Source organism: Nelumbo nucifera, chromosome 7 (assembly GCF_055504915.1).
Source record: "Nelumbo nucifera cultivar China Antique chromosome 7, China Antique-T2T, whole genome shotgun sequence".
In the NCBI taxonomy this organism is placed as follows: Eukaryota; Viridiplantae; Streptophyta; class Magnoliopsida; order Proteales; family Nelumbonaceae; genus Nelumbo; species Nelumbo nucifera.
In genome coordinates, this window is record NC_142655.1 from 7,402,555 (window position 1) to 7,425,097 (window position 22,543).

The 22,543-nt window shown below is 34.9% G+C and overlaps 1 protein-coding gene across 1 annotated transcript; it reads right to left on the minus strand.

Moving 5' to 3' along the window:
- Window positions 1-5,624: 5,624 nt before the first annotated feature.
- On the minus strand, window positions 5,625-22,117 carry LOC104589950 (villin-2-like). The gene is made up of 23 exons (XM_010248431.3): window positions 21,720-22,117; window positions 20,824-20,954; window positions 20,276-20,375; window positions 18,325-18,393; window positions 17,892-18,128; window positions 17,625-17,802; window positions 17,347-17,479; window positions 17,022-17,181; window positions 16,798-16,948; window positions 16,618-16,718; window positions 16,340-16,498; window positions 15,318-15,386; window positions 15,172-15,240; window positions 14,920-15,057; window positions 13,905-14,033; window positions 11,404-11,551; window positions 11,225-11,235; window positions 10,987-11,127; window positions 10,783-10,908; window positions 10,009-10,071; window positions 8,198-8,432; window positions 6,428-6,621; window positions 5,625-6,223 (listed from the first exon to the last, which is right to left on the minus strand). The coding sequence occupies exons 2-23, from the start codon at window positions 20,877-20,879 to the stop codon at window positions 6,110-6,112; spliced, it is 2,781 nt and encodes a 926-aa protein (XP_010246733.1). The 5' UTR covers window positions 20,880-20,954; window positions 21,720-22,117; the 3' UTR covers window positions 5,625-6,109.
- Window positions 22,118-22,543: the final 426 nt, after the last annotated feature.

Consider the following 22,543-nt stretch of genomic DNA (forward strand, 5'->3'; position numbering starts at 1 on the left):
AGGCAGCATTGGACAAAATACATACCTGATGGTGTTTTACTTATCATAAGGTTGTATATAATTTTCACAAGTATATAGACCTTACGGTGTAGGGAAGACCAGATGGTGTTTTACAAACTTGGAAACCATTTGACATTACACTAGCGTTGGATGATAGCTTAAAATTTTGATTCATCAATTACCTTGGTAATAAAATAATAGATACACTTTCAAATTCATCTAAAACCCAACATACCACATGTTGTATATGATTGGCCATCCAGTATTAGTAGAGATTGGATGGTCTTTTACAAACTTAGAAACCATTTGACATTAAACAGACCAAATGATTGTTTTCAGTTTTGAAACATCAATTACAATTGCGAACATCTATCCCCAGATGATCTGCATGTAGTTACACCATTAAAAGCATCTAGGACCCAATAAACCACATGTTTCTATATGATTCTCATATGTGTACATCCGGTATAAGGCAGTCCAGATGGTGTTTAATTTATAGACTTAGAAACCATCTGACATTGAACAGACCGAACGGTTTTTAACATACTTTTCTAAAAAAGGTGTTATTAGTATAAATCATCTAGTAAAACTAAAAATACATACAAAGATTGGAATTGATATAGGATAAGAGAAATTAATCCATATTAAATAGGAAAAACAAAATGTTACTTAGAATGCCAAGCATTTGTAAAAACAGTTACATTTATATATACTTAGAACCAAAGTAGAGTTAATTGATGAAAAACATCATTTAGGAGTCCATTGTGTTTTCATCTTGGATCTACTTCTTAGCCCATATCCTCTTTTGTATGTCTTCATTTGAGAATCTTCCACTGGTGTCACTTTATCAACTGAATGTAAAGTAGTAAGATCAACAACATGATTACAAACTTTTTTTTCTTCTGTCTTGCACGTACCAATTTATTCCATGGAAGCTCAACTTCATTACATGTGTCGTTGTTAGTTATGGATACACCTGCCAATGAAGTAACAACATCCAATGCTTCGTGAACATCTTGCCTATGCTCATGTTTTAAATTTGCAAGCAGGAGTAGTGCAGGGAGAAGACGCTTCAATATCTCCTACTGAAACAAAATAAAATAAATGTCAATTCATTATTTAAGAATATAAAGGTCCAAATTACAAAAGAAGCTACTAAGTTAAAATAACATAATCACTGAGTCTGGGACGACTGCAAATATAAATGCGTACAGTGCAAATACAAGGTTTAGAAATAACATATACACGGCTTTGTACATATTTGTATTTTTACTCTTCCCAAACTGTGCCTTAGTTTTAGGTTTTCACCTGTTGCACTTGTACACGGTTCAAAGAAGCTTTTGTAAAAAAACTGCTACATGTTTCAGCATAAGGTACAAATTGGTGCCTAAACCTTCATAGAGACCTGAACGATTGGAAACTGGGAAGTGGATGCATCAGCAACTCTTATGCTGAAATTGGAGCAAAATCAAGTAAGGATCAACTATCAAGATACTGGACCATGGATATGAGATTCATCAATAGCATGCAAAACTAAGGGGATGTTTGGTAACAGCTGAAGTAGCTAAATTGAATGGATTATTGTTTTGTCTTTTAGTGAAATTTAATTGAAGGGATTCTTGTTAGCTTCTTAATAGCTGATGTTGAACTTAGGTTGATTATTATGCCTTCAATTATTTTATTATTAATTATTTTGTCAAGTAAAAGACAAAACATTAAGTCATTCATTTCAGCCACTTAGCTGTCACTAAATGACCCCTAAATCTTTTCCTAAAAGATCATCATATTCTAAGAGTAGAAAGCCCTAGCTTCCCAAGAAAGCAGTTATGAATTCAGCAAGCCCCCTCTAAAAGACAAACTCAAACACAGAGGAATGATAGTTCAGGACCCTTTATTGTATGCCATGCAAAAGGGTAAATGAAACTAATAGTCACCCGTTCCTGCGTTATAATTTTAGAAAACAGGTTTGATCTTTTGTTAGAAGATTTTGGGGTCAATTGGATCTTCTCGCAAACACTCTATGAAGCTATAGAAGGTGGGTGCATGCCAAAGCTAAGTAAGAATGGAAAGGTCTTACGGAAATTGTCTCCTTCCTCCTTGGTGAATGTTTGGATCATATGATTGCTTTTATAATTTGTTAAGTAATTAACAAATTTGTTATAATTATGTATGTACTTATTTTGTGTATATTAAGTGATAAATTTGTTATAATTATTTTTTAATTAATTAATGAAATAGTAATTGCTTTTATAATTAACTTAGTTAAGAATATTGAATAATTGAAAGTTTTATAATTTAACATTCAGTAAATCAAATAATTAATGGATAATAATAATATTATTAATCATAATTACTGATAATAATAATAATATTAGTAAATAACATTAATTATATATTTATGTAATAATTATTATGAATTAATATAAATATTAAATGATTATATCGGAATTAATAATTGTCATTATTAAAACTGTTGTTAATTATAAGAAATTATTATCAGCAATTAATGAAAATGGTTTATAATTTAATTAATTATATTATTTATTAACTATCAGTAATTAATTACCGTTGTTAACTATCAGTTATTAATTAGCAGTAATTAATTAAAACGGTTTAGAATTTAAACTGAACTGATTTATTTAGATGTCAATAAAACATTAAAGTTAAAGGAGGGTTAACTTTGTTGGACATTTGTTAGCAGGTTGGATAGATAGGGACAGGTGGCCTGATTTGAGTGGGTTAGTAGAGAGGAGAGGAGGAAAAGGTTAGCCGGAAATCCGAACTGTGTAATCATGTACAATTGTTTTGGTTTATAAAATCAATCATTTCAACAAATTTTATATATAGCAAATAATCAATAATGTGTAAATATACTTACATATTTATTACAAATCAAACACTTTTATCCATAAAAGTAAAGTATGCTCACATATGATAGCTCCTTGATGAATATTGAAGAAGAATGAGATTCCTTATCATGCCTACCACTTAAAGAAGAAAAGACCACAACTCTAGAAAAATAATTAAAATTCACTTGTTAATGGCTTCCGCCCTTGTTCCCTCATCCTTCTAGCTCTAAGAATGTGAAAGTAGAGGAATAATGATTTTATTTCATAGATCTGATATGAAAATTTGTAAAAGGTGAGCTTTTTCCCCTTAATTCATAGGAAAGATGGGATTTTTATGGATTCTGATCACAAAGTTTTTGTTTTCTTTGGAAAGATTTTTTTTTTTTTTTTTGGGTTTTATCTAAAGGATTCTCTATAGGAATTTTTGTGAGTCTCACTCTCTCTCTCTCTCTCTATATATATATATATATATACAATTCTTCAATCTCTTGAGTATGAAAAACAATTAAAATTCACTTGCTAATGACTTCCATCCTTTTCCCTCCTCATATTGCATAGATATTAACATATATCATGGTCAAATCAGCCAAATTAAGACCTATTCATAGACGAAAAAGAAAAAGGTCCAAAATCCAACAAGACCTTAAAAGGTTGGGGGAGACCCAAATACACAATCCTCCTCCCAAATCAATTTCTGTATTTGATTGAAGTTTTAAATTAAAATATCCTAACTTAAATCCATTATCCATTATCATTGCTGTCCCGACCATTGACTATTATCGATGTTGGTCTATTGCAATACCACTGATAACATCCGACAATATATATCAGAAAACTAGAACAATTACCACGAAACAATGTGCTGCTCTTTTTGGCTTGGATTGTTATTGACCGTCGTTTCTAGGCTGCTACTAACCGCCATTCCCGAACAACCATTGACGCCGTACTGCCAAAATTCCCGGCTATTTGTAAAATAATAGAAATTATCAATCTCTTAGCATTCTTTGTAATATCTTTTGAACATTTTTTATTTGTAAAATAATACATGTTGTTTCTAGCCTGTGTTTTATCTTTGTCCATCAATATTGGACCATATATGATCATGTACAATTGTTCCGATTTGTAAAGTCAGCCAGCTCAACAAATTTTATAGCAAGTAATCAATAATTTTGGTTTGTAACAAAACTTCTTATCAATTACAAGTTGATTCTCTTTTTCTGATATTAAAATCTTGATTATTCAAATTACAATTTTGCCAAATAATTATTCAAATTATTGTTTATGCAAATATTAATGTTTAACAATTTTTTCTAATTTTATTACGTTGGGTCAAAAAATAAATAAAAATCACCATCAGAGGTCAAATACAAGAAATAAAACATACCATCAAAAATTAATGAACATGGTGAAAATAAGCCAATAAAACATGAAACTACTCATATTATGTATCTAAAAACAAAATACCAAACATATGGCATGAAGTTCGAGCTAAACAAGAAAAGTGAAAAGAATATGCAACTAAGGAAAAGAAGTTAAATAATATCTTTATTTTGTTTCTTATATCTTTGATTTTTATTTCAATAGCCGTATTTTCAGTATTTTACTATCACAATGTGAGTATTTTCAGTAAGAGCCTTTCTAGGCTTAATAATAGCATCAAATGTTGGGAAGCCGATTGAACCTCTTCCAAAAGAGGTCCAGAACAATAGTGTTGGTATTAAGGTCAGATGAACATATGGCTATTGACTTAACCCATGTAGTCAATGTTCTGAAAACAGTACTTGGACAGCCAATTGAACTGGGTTGGACAAGGACTGGGTCTATGAAAACCTGGCGTTTTGAGGCAAATCTGCCCGGTTAAACTGGCAAACATATACAAAATCAGCCCTCTTTGATCTTCAATCTGGTTTTCCAAACACAGCATGTAGTTGGGATTTCGGATTTACTGCTCATACAATTGTGTATAACAGGCTATATAATCAGATCAATTACGAATGAACATGCCAGTGTAATGAGGCCTATAGATCCCAACACAACTTCTCCAGCATGGTCCAATAGGCACAAAAGGTCCAAGTGGTCAATCATGGCAGTTGGTATGGACCAGAGTGAAACCATGGCCAATCAAGAAGGTACCCGATCCAAGGATCAAATTGGCCTTAGGATCCCTCTCTGTGGCCACCTTAATTGCTTGGTGCAAATTTACATACCTTCTTCCTTTCCATTAATAGTAACAAAAGTTAGCAAATATGGAAGCATGGATTACTCTTTCTATATAATTAGCCTTAATGTATACATTAATATGACCACTAATTACATTACTGGTCACTTTCCTTATAATTAATATGGACTTTTATTCAAATTCAGTGTCTAAACATTAATATTTATTTAGCCTTCACATATACAACTTCTAAAATCTAGGAAGTTAAAAATAATTGGTTTACATATTTGGATACAGATTTAAACACCCACATGCAACTAAAGTGAACTCTGGGTCTTCTCAGGATATCAAAAAGTTAACCAAGACTAGACTTTTAGACTACTTAGGATTGATTAATTAAATCTTGAAATTGTCATTATTCCATGCATCATGGACTTGTTACCAACATGGCCCCCAAAACAGCCATGGGCTTCATGTTGGAAATAAGTACAATGTCTGCACCTTGACCGTATTCCATGAATATCTATCTCCCTACGGCCAGGACATGCTGTGAGGCCGGTGTGAGGAGCAGATGTTTTCCAACACTAAATGGGGGGCTTACGAAACAAAGAATAAGATTTAATATATAGATAACCTCAACGAAACAAATGGGTTTCTTTAATTAAATTCGATAAGGAGTACAACGAACATATATACCCCCTTCTTGATAAACATCAATCTGAGGGCATCAAATGGTAATACCCTCATGTACAAATAAAAGAATATGGCCTGCATGCTGCTCTCTTAAAGCTACAAATCTTGCTTATCACAGGGATAGCGGCAGCAGCTTAATTAAACCCCCACTCCACCCCAAAAAATTATAAAAACTGAACAGAAAAGACAAAAAAGCGAAGAAAATTAAGAAAACTTCCCAGACTTGGTATTACCAAGTCATGATAAATAGGAAAATGACAGCTACTAACTTCATTACCAGCAAAAATCAAATGCTAGATGGAGCCCCTCAAGACTTCAGTGTTACCAAATTTCTCAACAGACAGCAGGATAGCAAAGGCATGATGGATAAAATCCAGCAGAAATGTAAGCAGTCACTACTTGGTTTGATTTAGAACAAATCAACCTTCTTCTTCTGCATGTCCTGCTTCCACTTTGGTTGCTGGTAGAATGCTTCTTTGGTCATCCCCAGTATAGTCTCGAACTCCTCATCAGACAGGTAAGCCTGATAAAATTGAGCATATATTAGCAATTAAATTGATCAAATAAAATAGGTTCGCTATTTTGTCTTTTGACATTCCATAGGATTAGTTAAAGCAAAGAAAAATAAAGCAGTCCTTCTATTTCAAGAACATATCTGTTTCTTCTATATAAGTAGATAACTTCTCAACTATTGAATATCAAGAAGATAAAAGGTAATCATACAAACCTCTCTTTTCTTGAAATCAATTCCACTAACTGGGTTTTCTGACTTGGTGTTCAATTGATCGTATGTGTATACACCTTCAACTATATTGTCTTGCTGTTCTGACTCTTCTTTCACCTCTGAGTCCTCTTCATTGGTTTGAACATCTTCAGTATCCTCCGTCTCAGGAGCAAGTTCACTCTTCGTGGCAGCCGCAACTGATATAGAATAATGTTAATTAATATCATTCTAATCTAGGGAAATAGACAGTACATTCACAAAAATGAGACCCGATTTGACATACCAAGAAGAGTCGATGATTAGCTTCAAATCATGGTTGATTATAATTTTGAACTTGCAAGGTTTTCTCCAACATAAAGCAAAAGTTGACCGCCTTGCCTAATAAGGCAACAAACATGTATGCAAAACCAGGCATGATATAAAGGCGCCCCTACAAAATGCCTTGTAGCCTACTGTTTTTTTGGGTAATAAAAATCCCGGGGGATGGGGATTGTTACTTTCCTAGTTTTCTTTCTGCTTGTTCCATGGATTTTTTCTTGGCAACCTTAAGACTACAAGTTCATCAATTCAACCAAACCAAAAATAAAAAAATAAATAAAAGTTTGTATTGGACATGCTGAGCCAAACCAAATGATCTAGTTGACCCCAACCTAAGTGGCACACTTGTATAAAGGGCACTATTGCATGGACACCCAACCTTTACAGGGAGGAAACTCACAAGTTGGCATCTGTTTTCAAGTCTGGCTCATGTCTGACTCTCCAAAATAGATGCTGGACTCAGCTACAGTACGATTCAAGGGGACTTGCCAAAATGCCCTCTGTGTTGACTCTCCAAAATTGAGATTGGCTTCCATCAGGGCAAGCCCGTGCCCACACCCTTCCAACCGCCTTTTGCACATTGGAAATATCTCCCCATGAAATAAAGCACATAAGCATAAGCAGGGAGATATTCTCAATGCAAAACTGTAAAGGCTGCTTGAATGGGCTTTGCCCTGACTGAAGCTGAACTCTCCAAAATTACGAATTCTCACTCCAAATGCCTCTACGTAACACTGGTCCAACAATTTAACAAATGCCTCTACGTAACACTGGTCTAACAATTTAACGGTCCAATAGGGAACTTTAATATTTGTGTTTTTTCCCAAATTAAACATAATTTATGACCATTTTTCATTAAACCTTTCCAATTAACATTGAATGAGGAAAATAACGAAAAAGAAACTAATGCGACCAGGTGGAAAATAGGAAACTGCTAATTTAGTTGTCAATTGTAAATTGTAATTTAAAATCTTAAGTATGCTTATATATTTCTATGAAAGTATAATTTTAAGAATAATATTAAAAATCATAATATGTAATTATGTGTGCATGTGTGTTAGAAAAAGTGATCTGTTACAAGTTGAAAAAAGGGCTATAAGAGGTTTTTTTTTTTGAACAAGGGGGCTAAGAGCTAGGGGCATACCGAAAAGGACTTGGGTACAAGTAATAGGAAATGATTTGAGTGATGATAATTTAACCATAGATATGGCACTGAACAGCCAAGTGGCAAAACAAGATTCAGGTAGCCAATCCCATATAGTTGGAAGGCTTAGATGATGGATATGTATGTAAGTATGTATGAATGAATGAATGATAAAGCATTATTTATACAACACATGTCCACTAATCCTACTTTTTTGGGTTCACTGAATCAGATTCCTGGTTACTGCATGCAGAAGTCTTTAATAGATAATATGTAATCAAGCATAAAAAAAAAGAAGCTGTTTCCCGTACCAGTAGGACTCCTGGTGGGTGTATTTGCAGAAGTGGCATCGGATGGCCGCTGCTTCTGTTCAAAAGTAAGTTGATTTGAAAGAGCTGCTACAGCAGCAGCTCTCTGTGATCCTTCACCCTTGGTAGATACCCTGGCAACTGATTTTGTTCCACTGGATGGATTAAATGCAGAATTTAAGGCAGCTAAAGCTGAAGCCCGTTGAGTTGGCCCTTGATTTGATGATCCAGACTTATCCTGGCTCCACAATAGAGAGAGAGAGAGAGAGATCACAACCAAAACTTGTCATTCATTAAAAGGAACCTTATCTGGTAACAAGGCAAAATTCATCCTAATCTTGAAATGAAATGTTCAGTAGGGTTTCTTATTAAAACAGAACCAATCAATCTGTATTCCTTCGTACAATATAAACTCCACAGTAACTTGTTAAATAACACTTCTTTTAAACATCCAGTTATGTTGAGTTCAGTACCCTAGAAGAGTAATAAACAGACAACTTACAAAATCCATGATGTAACAGTGATTAAGGGTGCAACTTGAGAGGGCCCTAAGCCTGGACGGACCCAACCTGAAATTTTAAATGGCCTAATCTTGGATTTTGGGTCCTTGGGCTGGGCCTTGGCCTAGCACCTAAGTAACCCAAGCCTGGACCGAGCCTAACCTGACCCTAGCTCAGCTACATAATGCATACACATACCAGATACATACATACTAATATACATGAAAAAATGCATGCATACATACATAATGTACATATATACACACACAAGCATAGATACATAAATTATTCCTATCTAATGGTTAAGGTACTTAGGACCATTTTAAACACATTGGACCCAATAGTCCTGATCAAGCTTGAGTGTCAAACCTCAAGTTGGTCCAGGCCTGAGCCCAACCCAAGTATGTCAAATTTTAGTTCGGGCTGAGCCTGGGTTGGATAGATGGCATTTGACCTCAGGATCTGGTCTTAGCCCAACTGTTAGGGTTGGGCCTATTTTGACCTTAAAACCATCCCAGCCCGCCCACGTTGCATCCCCAAGAGTTATCAATGAACTCGAAGAAGTAACTCACAAAGCAATAATGCAATAACTATTGGAATGTAGACAGTTCCAATTGAGTAAAAAAAAAAAAGTGCCAACCCCCTTTTCATTCAGTTATTTTTGGCTGGGTAATCTTTAAACCTGAGTTCCCGATGTATATATGACTATAACCTGAACTGAATTTTGTACTCCCAATTTGATTATTATGATAAGGGTATTCAACCCTTGAATCTCAAATCCCCAAGACATTTTTATATCCTTGATATGAGCTAAAATTCCCTCAAACTCATTACTCTAGAACTTCTTTTCAACTCTTTCAGTTGTAATATCTTTTGTTGCAACACATATCTCATACTTTACCGTGAAGAACAGTATAATCAATGAGGCATGAAAGAAATCTACTGTTTCAAAACAGAAACCTTCAGAAAGCCTCTTATCCACCGGGGAAAAAACTGAGCCCTTCAATGGCATAGTGATATGATGAAACTTGAGTAAAGCTATCACTGTTGGCTGACTAAATTCCAAATGCAACTCGAAAGCAAAGCAATCATTTTATTGTATATGAACAGTAAAATAATATAAAGCGAGGGCATCTGTTAAACATAAGAAAGTGAAACACCTAAGGGCATCATATAATCCCAATGTTTGTAGTCCACCGATCCTCAAGCATATTTCACTTAAACTGGATGGTTTGAATTTCCTACTATAAAACTAAGACAATTTGTGTAATTTCATCCGTGTAATGGAATTAAATAACCAGATCAAGCATTCACCTCTGAAACATGTGCTGCACCAAACAGGAACAAGACCTTCTTTTCAAACGAATTTCCATGAACCTGCAATTTCATAGAGGAAAACATCTTTGATGTGGAACATATGCTTAAAAGAAGCAATAGATAATTTGTATCAGAACCTAACACTGGATTATAGAGATTAATATAAATAAATCACTTCTCATGGCATTGTTTCTGATTGACATAATCTCAGTGAAATGAAGGGGACTGGACCATTTTTATACATTTTGAACCTATTAAGTAATTACAATACAAATATGCAAGTTGTGAAAATTGTTTTTTTCCATATTCATTAAACATTATACAGTCCTAATTGGTTTTATGGTTATGCCACTGAAGGGTTTGGAGATTTTGAGAGGAATCGCTCACAATATGGTGAAGATTCTAGTGGATTTTAAGTAAGATGCATGAAGCACAAAAAAAATAAAAATTAAATAAAAACATAATAAATAGAGGTTGTTCAAAGAAATAATGCAGCGCTGGCAACTTTGATGGGGAAGATTCATAACTATAAAAGGTTAATATTAACCCACTGAATTTAATATTTTGTTCCTGTAGCATTATTTAAATTTCCATCAAGGTAAACCCCATGCAATGATTAATATGATTCCTACTTTAGCGTTTTCTTTAACTATTGCTACAACAGCACAAATTTCTATATTATTTCAAGCGAAAAAGTTATAAGATGTTAAAATAAAATAAAAAAAAATTACAGGCTAAACCAAATTAAAGTTCCATAGTTGCAGCACATACAATAGCTTTTGAGGAATCCCATGAAAAATATGTTGTGAAGAAGCATGGTTCATTTCCTTCCAGGACCTTGTAAAGCGGTACCTCTAGAGACAAACCTTCCAATTTTGCTGCCAGTTCTACATATTTCTGAAAAATACTGCACTGCATGAGGTAAAAGAAGAGAAACTAGATAATCCCGGAAAATAGTCCTGAAAGCATTAATACCTCGCCAATTTCAAAAGCCTTTTGTTTTTCTTTGCTGTCCACACACTGGCCGACCCAAATAAATACTTCAGCATGTGTGTCAAGTATCATAATGTCCTCGGGCAGTAGATCATCTTGAGAGAAATTGTAAACTTCTGATACCTACAAAGTAGAAACAGTTACAGTTAAAGATAGAAAACCTAAGATACCTAATAAAAATACAAGAAAGTTTCACTGAAATTTGAAGCCGTGGGCACACCTCAAACTTTTCTGGCAAAGCAGCATGGTGGTACGAGTATTGAAAGAGGAAAAACAAGTACAAAAGAATGATCAGCTTTATCCAGCAGTTATACCGAAAGTTAACTAAGGGTATTAAAAGAATAATGTTTACAGACAACAAAATATTTTGGACTAACAAGATGAAGATTAAGCACCAACCATTAAGGAATGAGAAAGTATACAAGTGAGGATCCCTAAAAGTTTCTTGTGTTTCTTTATTGCTTGTGTAACTTTGCTTCCCACCTAATGGAGACCAGAATGTCGAACTCTCAGTTCCTTCCTTGGCATGTTTCAAAGTAACTCCTGGCTGAATCATTAAGAAATTACGTCAGAATTGATTATCCAAATCATAATATGATAAGAGAGAATGTTTTTAATATTACAAAATTCATTGCAATATTACTAAGACTAAATAAACAAATCAATTGGCATTCTTTGACAAATGAAAAATTAAACACATCTTTTGGGTTTCCAATAAATCTTTTTTTATCATTCACTGATCCATGATAATTTTATCAATATCTTTATATTGCCTTTGGGAGTACAATTGATTCATCTTGATCAAGTCCCCTCTTTACATGTGTATTCTTTTTAATATTACATTTTTTAATTTTATGTTGTATTTTATTTTACATTACAACCTTTCCTACCTAAATATTGATTTTTATGCTTCTTTCCTGTCTTTTTTTTCAATATAAATTCATTTATAAAATTTTTAAATAAATAGTTTGCATCATATTCAACTTCTTTATTGGAACTAATGACTTGAAGTGAGATTGTGATAAAAAAATAGTTTGAAAATTTTGTTTTATTTTTATTATTAATAATTTATATTTTATTTTCTTGAGTTAAAGAAAGAACTAACTGTGATTTTTAGTTTGTAGATTTATGGGTCCCATTGTCACATGTCATGGGTGAACATCTGAATGGAGAAGTTATTTTTACATGTGGTACATTGAGACATAGAGTAGCATACTGGTATTACCATATTTATTAAGTTAGAGAAAATCAAAGAGATTTTTTTGGGACTAAGAGAGGTATTATGAGGGATTTTTGAGTGTGCGCAAACAAATACTCAAGTATTCTTGAACTTTGGAGAATATGATAGATTAATATTTTAATGTTTTAGTTTCTTTTTTAAATTTTGAGGTTTTATAGATGAGGTGTATGCTGCTAAAGATACAAGGTGGGTGAGGCAAGGGGATTTAACTCTCCCTTAGGCCTTACTGCCTTTTAAAATGTGGATCAATGGTACAAAGATTCCACCTCTCACTCATTATTTCCACTCGCTTATCTCAGCCCCTGCGACCTTTTTTGAGCTATCACTCTCTTCAACAGGATTCCTTAACCACTGAGAAAGAAATCTTTACCTCCCCATTGTCATTCATAAAGACAAGCTAGTTTTCCTGCTAATTACCACCATTTTCTTCAGAGTTTCCAGATTCCAAATCCACTCTAGTATCATGTTTGATGGGTTCCACCCTAACTCCTCACCTTTGTAAAGATCACTAATAGAACAATATAATATAGTTAAAACAATATTCTATGTCATCCAGTTTAAATTATCAATTGAAATAAATTAAAAGGAAAAAACTATAAATTATAAAATAAAAGTAGTCTTTCCAATTTATCTTATTGGCTTTTAGAATGATAAGATTTACAAATTAATACAAGTAAAAGTCAAAAAGAATACCTCCCTCCTTACCTCCATAAACACACAAAAAAACTAAGAAAAGAAAGAAAAAAATCTACCACATCAACCAAAAGTCAGTTTACAAGGACATCTTTCCTTAGCTAGACCTCTCTTAGAAATGATTGAACTTATTTTTCCTTACCACCTTACATTATCCGGTACTTCAAATTATTTGGCAAAGGTGAAAACACGGTTTTGAGTCTGAGGGAGGCCACTTTGTGCAAAGAATGCCAAATGTTAGGACCGCACCCTGTCTACCCCTCCCAAGACCCCAGATAGCTGGGACCAATATTGGGTAGTGGCCTTTTAGTTTCTATATGAATGCCATTACCATGACATAAGCAGGTGAAATAATTTTTGAGGTTTTAACTGTAGTGGTTCTTCAATATGTTCTTTCCTTTCCACCACTTTCCTAAGATAAACATAAGTAAGAGAAAAATAAAGAAGAATTTGAAAAAAAAATGAAATCTAAGATTTTTGAAGAGAAAGAATTATGACAATGCTCCAGTTAAAACATAAGATATAAAATAACAAAAGGTAGATGTAAAGGAGTAGCTAGAATCCACTGGGATGATGGTTGAAATTAGTAAAAACTGAGAGATTTGTGGGTCACAGGGGAAGCAATGGAATGCCCATCAAGGTTAAGAGCCGTTTGGTGTGAACTTGTAGTATCTGGAGAGTGGTGGTTTGTGGTATTCAGGGTTTTGGCATCTGTGGTTTTTTATCAGAGAAAGCGAATCAGAAATTTATTGTTATAACTTACTAGTGAGAGAAACCCCAAATATTCCAAAGCTTTCAGATTTTATTGGCATATGTTGGTTTTTCTTCTCCTTCTATACTGTTCTTTATCTTTATGTATCTACTAAGAAGAAAAAAGATGATGAACGTGCAATCTGTTTTGCACCTCCCCCCCAACCCAGATTTTGAATAGAAAAAATAAAAATAAAGGACAAACTGAACTACATACCTTTAAAAAGTCCGCAATTTTTGCAGTTAATTGTTGTTGCTCTAAAGTACTTTGATGTCCTTGCCAGATAAAATTTGAAGACCCAGATTGCAAAAAGAAACAGTCATTAGAGTTCAAAGATGTTGCCACCTGAATGAGAAAAGAAAATACATTAACAAATGACAAAATAAATCTGATTTGTTTAGTACTGATGCAGGAGATGCAACAGAAACAAAAAGTCAAAAATAGACCAGAAATGCACAAAAATATGATACTAGTGAATAAATTATAAAAAGAAATCCCCCTGTCTTCTCATTTCAGCATGAATTCCATGTCTGATGCACTTGCCAAGGAGTGAATATGGAACAATTGTTTTGGGGCTCATGCAGATGCATATAGAATGAGTAAAGTGAACATGGGTAGTGATTTTAACAGCCTACTTCTAAATGGTAAAAGGATGTCTGAGCATGCTATGCATGCAAGTGTGTGTGTGTGTGTGTGTGTGTGTGTGTGTGTGTGTGTGTGTGTAGAAGAGGCTAAAGGGGGTAGAAGGGCTCGGGGTGGACCAAAAAGAGAATCGGTCAAAGTAGTAAGAAATGATTTAAGAACCTATAATTTAACAATGGATATGGCATAAGCAGAACCAAATGGCAAAGCAGGATTCATGTAGCCAACCCCATGTAATTGGGGTAAGGCTTGGAACCATCATCATCACCCAAGCCTTACCCCAACAAAATCCCTTGTTAAGTTGATAGCTTTTTTTTTTAAATTTTATAGTTTTTGTTTATTGTAAAGACAATAAAACAGAGTCGGATTAAACCTAAATATGACCCAAAATCCATCAGGATCCAAATACAATCCTATGCCCCTAGATCTGATTGTATTTGGATTCTTCCGGTAGTCGGATTGGATTCATATGTGGCTGGATCTGATCCGATTATAACCCTAATTAATGGTAGTCTTACAAGATACGATCATATGAGCAAACTCCAATTTAAAATATCATAATGGAAGTAGTAAAATAATGAGAACATACCGCATCAACTTGCACTGCTTTATTATTATGCACAGATGTTGCAGAAATACGAATAAGTGCAACACTATCAACAGTGTAAGTCTCATCATTTAGACCTTTGTCTTCTATAAACTGCTTGTAACCAGAACTTAGTCCACCCTGGATTAAAACATAGCAATTCCCATTAAATAAGCATCTAACTTATAACAGTCCAATTTCTGAGTAAACATATTACTTGTACAGAGTCGGTCCTTCAAGCTCAATATCTCATACCTTAAGGACAACCATAGGCTGAAAGATTGCAATGAACTGTGGAGGCTCTTTTCCTTGAAAAATGCGGCCCTGCAGGAAGTTTAATGGTAAATACCAAATTTAAGTCACCTACCCTACCTTTATTCAAATAGGGTAAAACATGCTACCTGAACAGGCCTTCCTTTTAATGAGTTAAACATTGTATTAGCCAACTGCATGGCCATCATCTGATCCTCCTGAGATTGAGTAATAGGATGACATAAAAGTAACGTTAAAGTCTAAAATATGAGATCAACTTACAGTTAGCAATTAGGATTGTGTGAAAGACAAGTAGAACTCAATCACAAGTATAGTTTTTGGCTACCGGACAGTCCAGAGATATGGTGGAAATATTATTCTAGCAGCAGCAAAAACAGTTACACATTGGATACATAGCAAGCAAAATATATACTTGCAGGGAAAACTAGTCTTACAATTAGGAGGAAGGACTAGATTGTAGATAGATTGGATAACTAGTCAACAGAGAGTTTTAAGTACCAAAAGGATTGTGTAAGAACCACTTGAGCAGTGAAGTATGAACAGAATGGCACAACATAATGGGATTTTAGCCTCTACCAGAATGAAGGGATGGGTGGATTTTTTTTTTTTTCGGGTGGGGTGGGTGTAGGGGGACCAATCATGTAGAAACTTTTGTGGTCCTTGAAATGAAAAATATATACCAAATTTAGTGTTATACATCAATGTACCTGAACAAAACCAGTGCAACCATCTAAAGAAAAACCTTTGGAGACAAAAATTTAGATGCTCAACTCAACAAAGCCTTGTCCCAACTAGATAGGTGGGTTAGAGAGACCTTGTTCTGGCATTCCACTCTATCCAGGGCCATAACTTTTGGAAGATACATGCATATAAAAGAGAATAATTCTTGCAGCTTATGAATTGAGAAAAGCAAGGTTTCTTATTCTACATTTAACTCCATCCAAATTGATGCATCATTCATTAGATAAGAAGACAAAAAAGGGGGTCAATGGGGTAATTAGAATCAAAATGCAGTACATAGGATTGCCTCCCAAGGAATATAAAAGTAACTTTTTCATAAGAAAGATATAGGCCTTGACACTTGACATGCCCCATGAGGAGGGCACAAAAATAAATTGTCATGTAGCATGTCCAGAATAACTTAAATTACCTGGATACTGTCCTTCCCCACCCAACAGGACAAGTAGTACTCTTCCTTCTTATCACCTGAATGATATGTATAGAGAATAATATAGCAATCTCCACAGTAAAATTTACCAATCTCCTCTTGAGGAACAGGTGTCTTGGCACTGCCATCAATGCACCATACCTGAAAAAACTAGTGGACTTCACACTTCATCTCTTTCAATAATATATTATCATTCATAATCCTGTAAAGATCATGTCATTTTCAGAAATACAGTAACAAAACAATGGGAATAGTCAGACCTCAATTTTTCCACCACTTTCAAGTAAAGGTGGCACTTCTTCATGAACAGGGGCATTTTTTGTTATTCCCTTGACATTAACACCTTGTTGCTTCAGCATTGCTAACAGATGAAAACAATTTAACAATTAAATTATCATCTCAGGAAAAAATGTACTTGCAAAATGTAGAAGTGATAGTACCTGCTACTCTTGATCTTCCATCCTCAGCACCAGAAGTACCTGATCCACTTGGCCATGACTCGAAATTTGACTTGAAAAAATGTGTCTCATACCCTTGAACAACCCTGGTTATGTGCGTTGATTTTGGTCTGTTTTGGCTGCTAATAAATTCCTGACAGCAGAGAGTATATATAAGAATGTCTGATGCTATGATTATCATGAAGGAATGGAAATAAGTGCTCTACCTCAGCAGCTTGGTTGGCAGCTTTTCTCTCCTCCATTTGTGTGGCACGGCCAACCCAGACAAAAACCTCAGCACCACAATCCAGTAAATAGCATTGGTTGTTCTCCAACATTGATTTTGAAAGTGCACCATCCACTGGCGTCACCTGACCATTAGTAATGCTACAGTAACCAGAAATTTCATGTTAGTATCATATGTTGACTAGTTACACACTTCATGGGGCACATAAATTCAGGATACTATCATTATTAGGATTCCCCTTTGGTTTGTACAAATATTAGAACTATAGAAGATAAACTACCAGCAAGGTTCTTTTTTGGAAATACCTGTAAAGTTTTCCAGGAGTAGTCTCCAGAATAGCATCATCTTCTGTTGCAGCCTTTCTCCCAATTGGTGCAAAACCACCAAAAATGACCCAGAATTCACCTGAAGCTGACTCAGCTACAAGTTTTCCATCATCTAGCATAAAGAACACCATTTAGATATTTAAAGAGAACTACGTATGCATGCAGATATAGGTACAAAATTTAAACATAAAATATTAAAATATTCAGAAAATAAATTATGTGAGAAAACAAAACATCAAAATTATAGGTGGCCTTACCAATAATTGCAACGTCACACTTTCCTTCATGATACGTGTCCTTGAAATACTGAATTACTTCTAAAGCCTTTGCTCTTTCTTGAATATTGGAGTTTGCACCATTAAACTGATAAATCTTGTTCTCCGTATCAAGGATAAACACATCATCATGATTCAGTGACGAGCGAGCAAAGGGAACCTGCGTGACATGAAATAATATCACGTTTTCCCTTCATCCCAGATTAAAAAAAATAAGTGCCTCAGGTTCAAGTTGAGAATATCTGAAACCTGCTTCAATTTGACAACTCGTTTTCCTCGGCAAACATAGAGTCTAGTTTCAAACGTTTCTTCTTCAGGTTTCTTAAATCCAGAAGCAACACCACCCTCCAAAGGAATAATGCATGGTTTAAAGTATGACAAGAACTTGTCTGACTCATACCCTTGGAGTTCTCTATGCTGAATTGCACGCCCTCCAAGGGCTGTATCAAGTTCAACTGTCTTGATTGCTGCAGTTCCAGCTTCATCCTATCACAATTGCGGAAATTACAGCTTCGAGTTAGAACAGATTGTTTTCAGTAACTGTTAAATGTTATTGATGAGAATAAAAATAATATATAGATAATTACAAGTGACAATGTATTAGGTAGGTAATAGCCCTTATCAGGGACATTGTAGGAAAAAAACTAATAAAAGCAGAATAATAGCAATTCTAGAAGACCACCTGACTCGTGTCTTTCCCAATCCAAAAATGAATGTCATATAGATGAGAGCCTCCCTTTCCAGCGGTTGTCTGCAGCATATTTGCTAGATGAGTTCATAAAAAGCCTAAAAGAGAGTACACTTCGCACCATAACATTAGACTTACAGAAATTGGGTGCATAATTGCAAATGCATCTATAGAAAAAACAGTTCATCAAACACAGAAAAGAGCAGTATTATTCCAAAAGTAAGAAGCAACACCAACTTAAAGAAATGTGTCAAAATCGGATACATATATAAGGAATGACCAGACCATACAGTTTACAGTACTGACAGTCAATAAGTTGCAAAAAAAGGTTTAGGTCAATTCCTGGGCCCCTCCTCCCAATGGAACTTTTAAGCTAAACTTTGATGGAAGTAATGTTGGGAATCCAGGGCCTTCAGTCATTGGGGGAGTGATAAGGAATGAGGAAGGGAATCTAGTTTCTCTTTTCTCAGGTTCAATTGGAGTTGGTGACTCCCTTAGGGCTGAGATCCTAGCAGCCTTGGAAGGTGTACAAAGAGACAAGGAGATGAAAATTAACAAACTGATAATATAAGGGGATTCCAAACTGGTGGTGGATTGGTTGAAGGCAAAACAGAATGAACATGGACTGTGGGCTTATAGTAATGAAAAGAAAAATTTCAAATGGCTGGCTCAGGGCATTGAAGTTAGAGTGTTCTGGATTAAAAGAAGTGTCAATTCCTTTGCTGATGGGTTAGCCAAACAAGGGGTGAAAAGGGCGGCTTTATTCTGGGCTCAGTTGTAATTTTCTGGATTTTTAGTATGTTTTTTGGATGAGCGAAGAGAGCTTACCACTCCCTAATGTACATTGTTTCTAATTAATGAAATTTTCTTGGTATTGATTAAAAAAAGGTTCAGGTCAATTCCTGAACCATTGTGCAGTTGACTTTTTAAGCAGGAAGCACTTATTTTATATGCAAGAGTACTTAAAAAATATTTAAGAAAATTAACAGCACCTATTTTTCCGGTAACTGAGAATTCCATTATCTGAAAATAAGACATATAAAAAGTGCAAGGCCTTTTCTTCACTCCTTAAGTCACTCTATAAACCAGTAGCACAGTTTCTTTTTTATCAATAACGGAAATTGGATTGAATTAATGAAAAAGAGAAAGAAATCTTGTTTCCAAGAATAGATAAGAGTATCATTACAGGAAACAGACCGAGGCTGCCTCACGAAACAAACTCTGTAAATGTAAACACACTTTGTGACAAATTAATCCTTGGGCTTGAGGCAGCAGCTGGGGGTAGAGACCACTTATTTTGAAGCAGCAGGTAGTAGAATGGTTACAGCCAATAGAAACCAATCAGTGGAGCTTTGGGAAGTTACCAGAGGCTCCCTAACTGGCCATCAGTGTAAATCTATTAGCCATAGTTATTGTATCAGATGCCCAAATAGCTGTTGCAGATGTTTTAGGAATGTGCATATATGTTTTTAATCAATTATTTTATAAATTGACCATATTATATAATTATGTGATGGGTACTTTCCATTTTATGTAATTCAACTTTTATTTGATGCATGAAATTTGAAGAGCTTTCTTAAATCAGATCTGTGTGAACAGAGCTGTAAATGCCTTTTCTTTGGGAGCTCTAACTTCATCCCAAGTCTCTACCACATACAAGATGATATTAAGAAAATACCATTTAGTATAAAGTGACATAGGACTCAGTGCTAAGAATTTAGATTGTCCAAGAACACTGAAGACAGAAGAAAGGAATAAAATACAGCACTTAAATTGAAAACAGGAAAGAAAGAGGGGAAGGGGAAGAGGAGAAGAGGAGAAGAAAAAGAGAACCAAAACATATGATTGAAATTACCCGCAAGCATATAAACATAAATGGCAGAAGGATAGGAGTAAAGGAACATGTCCAAATTTAAAAACAAATATAATAGATGACTTAAAGTACCTGCAATATAATGTACGAATCCCCCATGTAGAATTTACCATATTCAGTTTTTGGCAAAGGAACTGGCTGAAAGTTCTCAATTCGCCAAATTTCAGTCCCACTGTACAATGTTAAGTAGAAAATCTAAGAAAGTTGCACTAATTCCTGTTCTCTCATACAAAGGTCCAAATGCAATTGAGTGAATACCAGAAAATTTTTCATTTTTTTAGGATCAGCAACCATGAATTGTAGCTTTACTAAGAAGGGTCATTACCCAATGTTGGTCCTAGCTATCTAGTGTATTTATTTTTTCTTGAGGGTGGGAGGTGGAGTGGATATAGACCTAACCATTGACACTTTCTTACACAAAGTGGTCACTCTCAGACTGAAACATACAATCTCATGTTTGTCAAGCTGAGATTTTACCACTGCACCAAGCAATAATGGAATTTGAGAAAATCCAAGCATTCCAGTTAGTAGGAAGCAGGAGACAGAAAAATGCACTTGGCTGACTGTAGCTGAATACCAGAAAAAAACATTTATCATTTGAATTTTCATATAAAGGATACACTTTATGGCCCACTCCATGAAATGCAGGATCCACATTTTTTGTAGAGCTTGCCATTGTGCAGCAGTTTCTTTATCAATCTCTCTTATACAGGCTTCAGAGGATGCCTTCCAATTCCCAAATTTCTGGTGTCTAAAATTTTCAAAAAATAACAAACACAACACAAACATATATGAGATACTGAAGAACCAGAAAATGAAAGAGAAGAGAAAAAGAAAACATTGACATGACTATGAATTTCTTAAAAAAGAATAAGCCTCAAACATATTTAGAAGTGGTATGACAGATCATAAGCAATAGTGGAGAAACTTTTTTTGTGGAAGCAATACTAGGGAGAAACCAACGACCATAGATCTACAAGTTATGCAATAATCAGTTATAAAATGAAAGAATGCATCCATGATATTCCTAATCCTCTGAAAAATCTAAAAAGATTACTCAAAAATCAATAACTCCGTTTAAAGGCAATGCACAATTAGGATATCCATTAGTGCATGAAAAACATATAAGCGCGTCTAATATGCTCAATTACAATTCAGTATTAGTTCAGATGGATTCAGGAATACAATGTCCTGCAAAACATCAAGTAAATCCAACAAACACAAAACCATCAGAAAAATCCACTTCAACAATGTATCAATCAGTACAGTGCACGATAGAAACACCAAAGGAAAAAGCCTCCAATTTTTTCCACAATAAAAAAAAAAGACATTATGAATTATCAAGTAAAAATGACTAAAACAGTTAACATTAAATATTTTTGGACAACAAATTAAATTGACGTAACAAGAATCTAAGGTAAACCAGATCTTCATACAACTACTGCAGTTATCGAAAACAGCAAACTTATAAGCAATCAGAAAGAATCTCATTGATAAGAATGCAAACCGAACATACCGGCGATTTCTTATCTCTCCTTGCAGAGCCGAAGATGGCCGGAATGTGGTGAGAAGGGATGCAGAGCTGGCAAAAGCTTAACAAAAAACGAGTAATTGCACTCTGGTTCTCTCGCTCGCTCTCTCTCTCTCTATCTCTTACTTTTTAGCTTTCTTCAGATATTCAGATTTCAGAGAATTGTTCTTATACTTGAATTTTTCTTTAAATTTGTTAGATAAGAGGCGGAGAAGGGATGAGTACGAGAAGGGGAATGCGAGGGAATGAAGAAATAAAAGGAGAAGGAAGAGTGAGGAAATTAGGAACCTGAAGATCCGGTCATGGTGGCACCGGCAACGGTGGAAACTGGAAACCGATAAAGAAGATTCAAATATGGCTTCTTTTTTTCAAACAATTTCCTTGATTTTAGGCTTTGGCTCCTTTTTCTTTCGTATGTCGGGAATCTGGGATGAAACCGGAGAAATAGATATCTGCTACGACCGTTTGCGTAGCCTTGGGCTAAAGTCGTGAATCACAGCCCTCGATGTTTTTGATGTGGCCCACCTTGAAATGGATAAGTGACGTAAGGTGGGCTCCAAAAATATATCCAAAGGCCATGATTTCATGTTTTAGGCCAACGCGTAGCGGATTTCACCATTCATCCCCGTACTTTTCGTGTTCTAACCAACGGAGCAACGGTTATGTGTCAGGTGCGTCGATTGACTTGGTACAAGCGAGTCAACTCGGTGACTCGGTATCATCATCATCATCACCATTATCAATTTATCATAATGTGGGGTCATCTAACATCTTCAGGTCTTGTTCTTCCATCTTCCATTTTCTATCGT

Coding starts and splice junctions, on each gene's coding strand:
- LOC104589950 (XM_010248431.3), bottom strand. CDS start 20,879: ATGGCAAGCTCTACAAAAAATGTGGATCCTGCATTTCATGGAGTGGGC. Junction 17,480..17,624: donor GTGTGACGTTGCAATTATTG/GTAAGGCCACCT, acceptor TCTTTATGCTAG/ATGATGGAAAACTTGTAGCT. Junction 11,552..13,904: donor AAATTGCGGACTTTTTAAAG/GTATGTAGTTCA, acceptor TTAATGATTCAG/CCAGGAGTTACTTTGAAACA.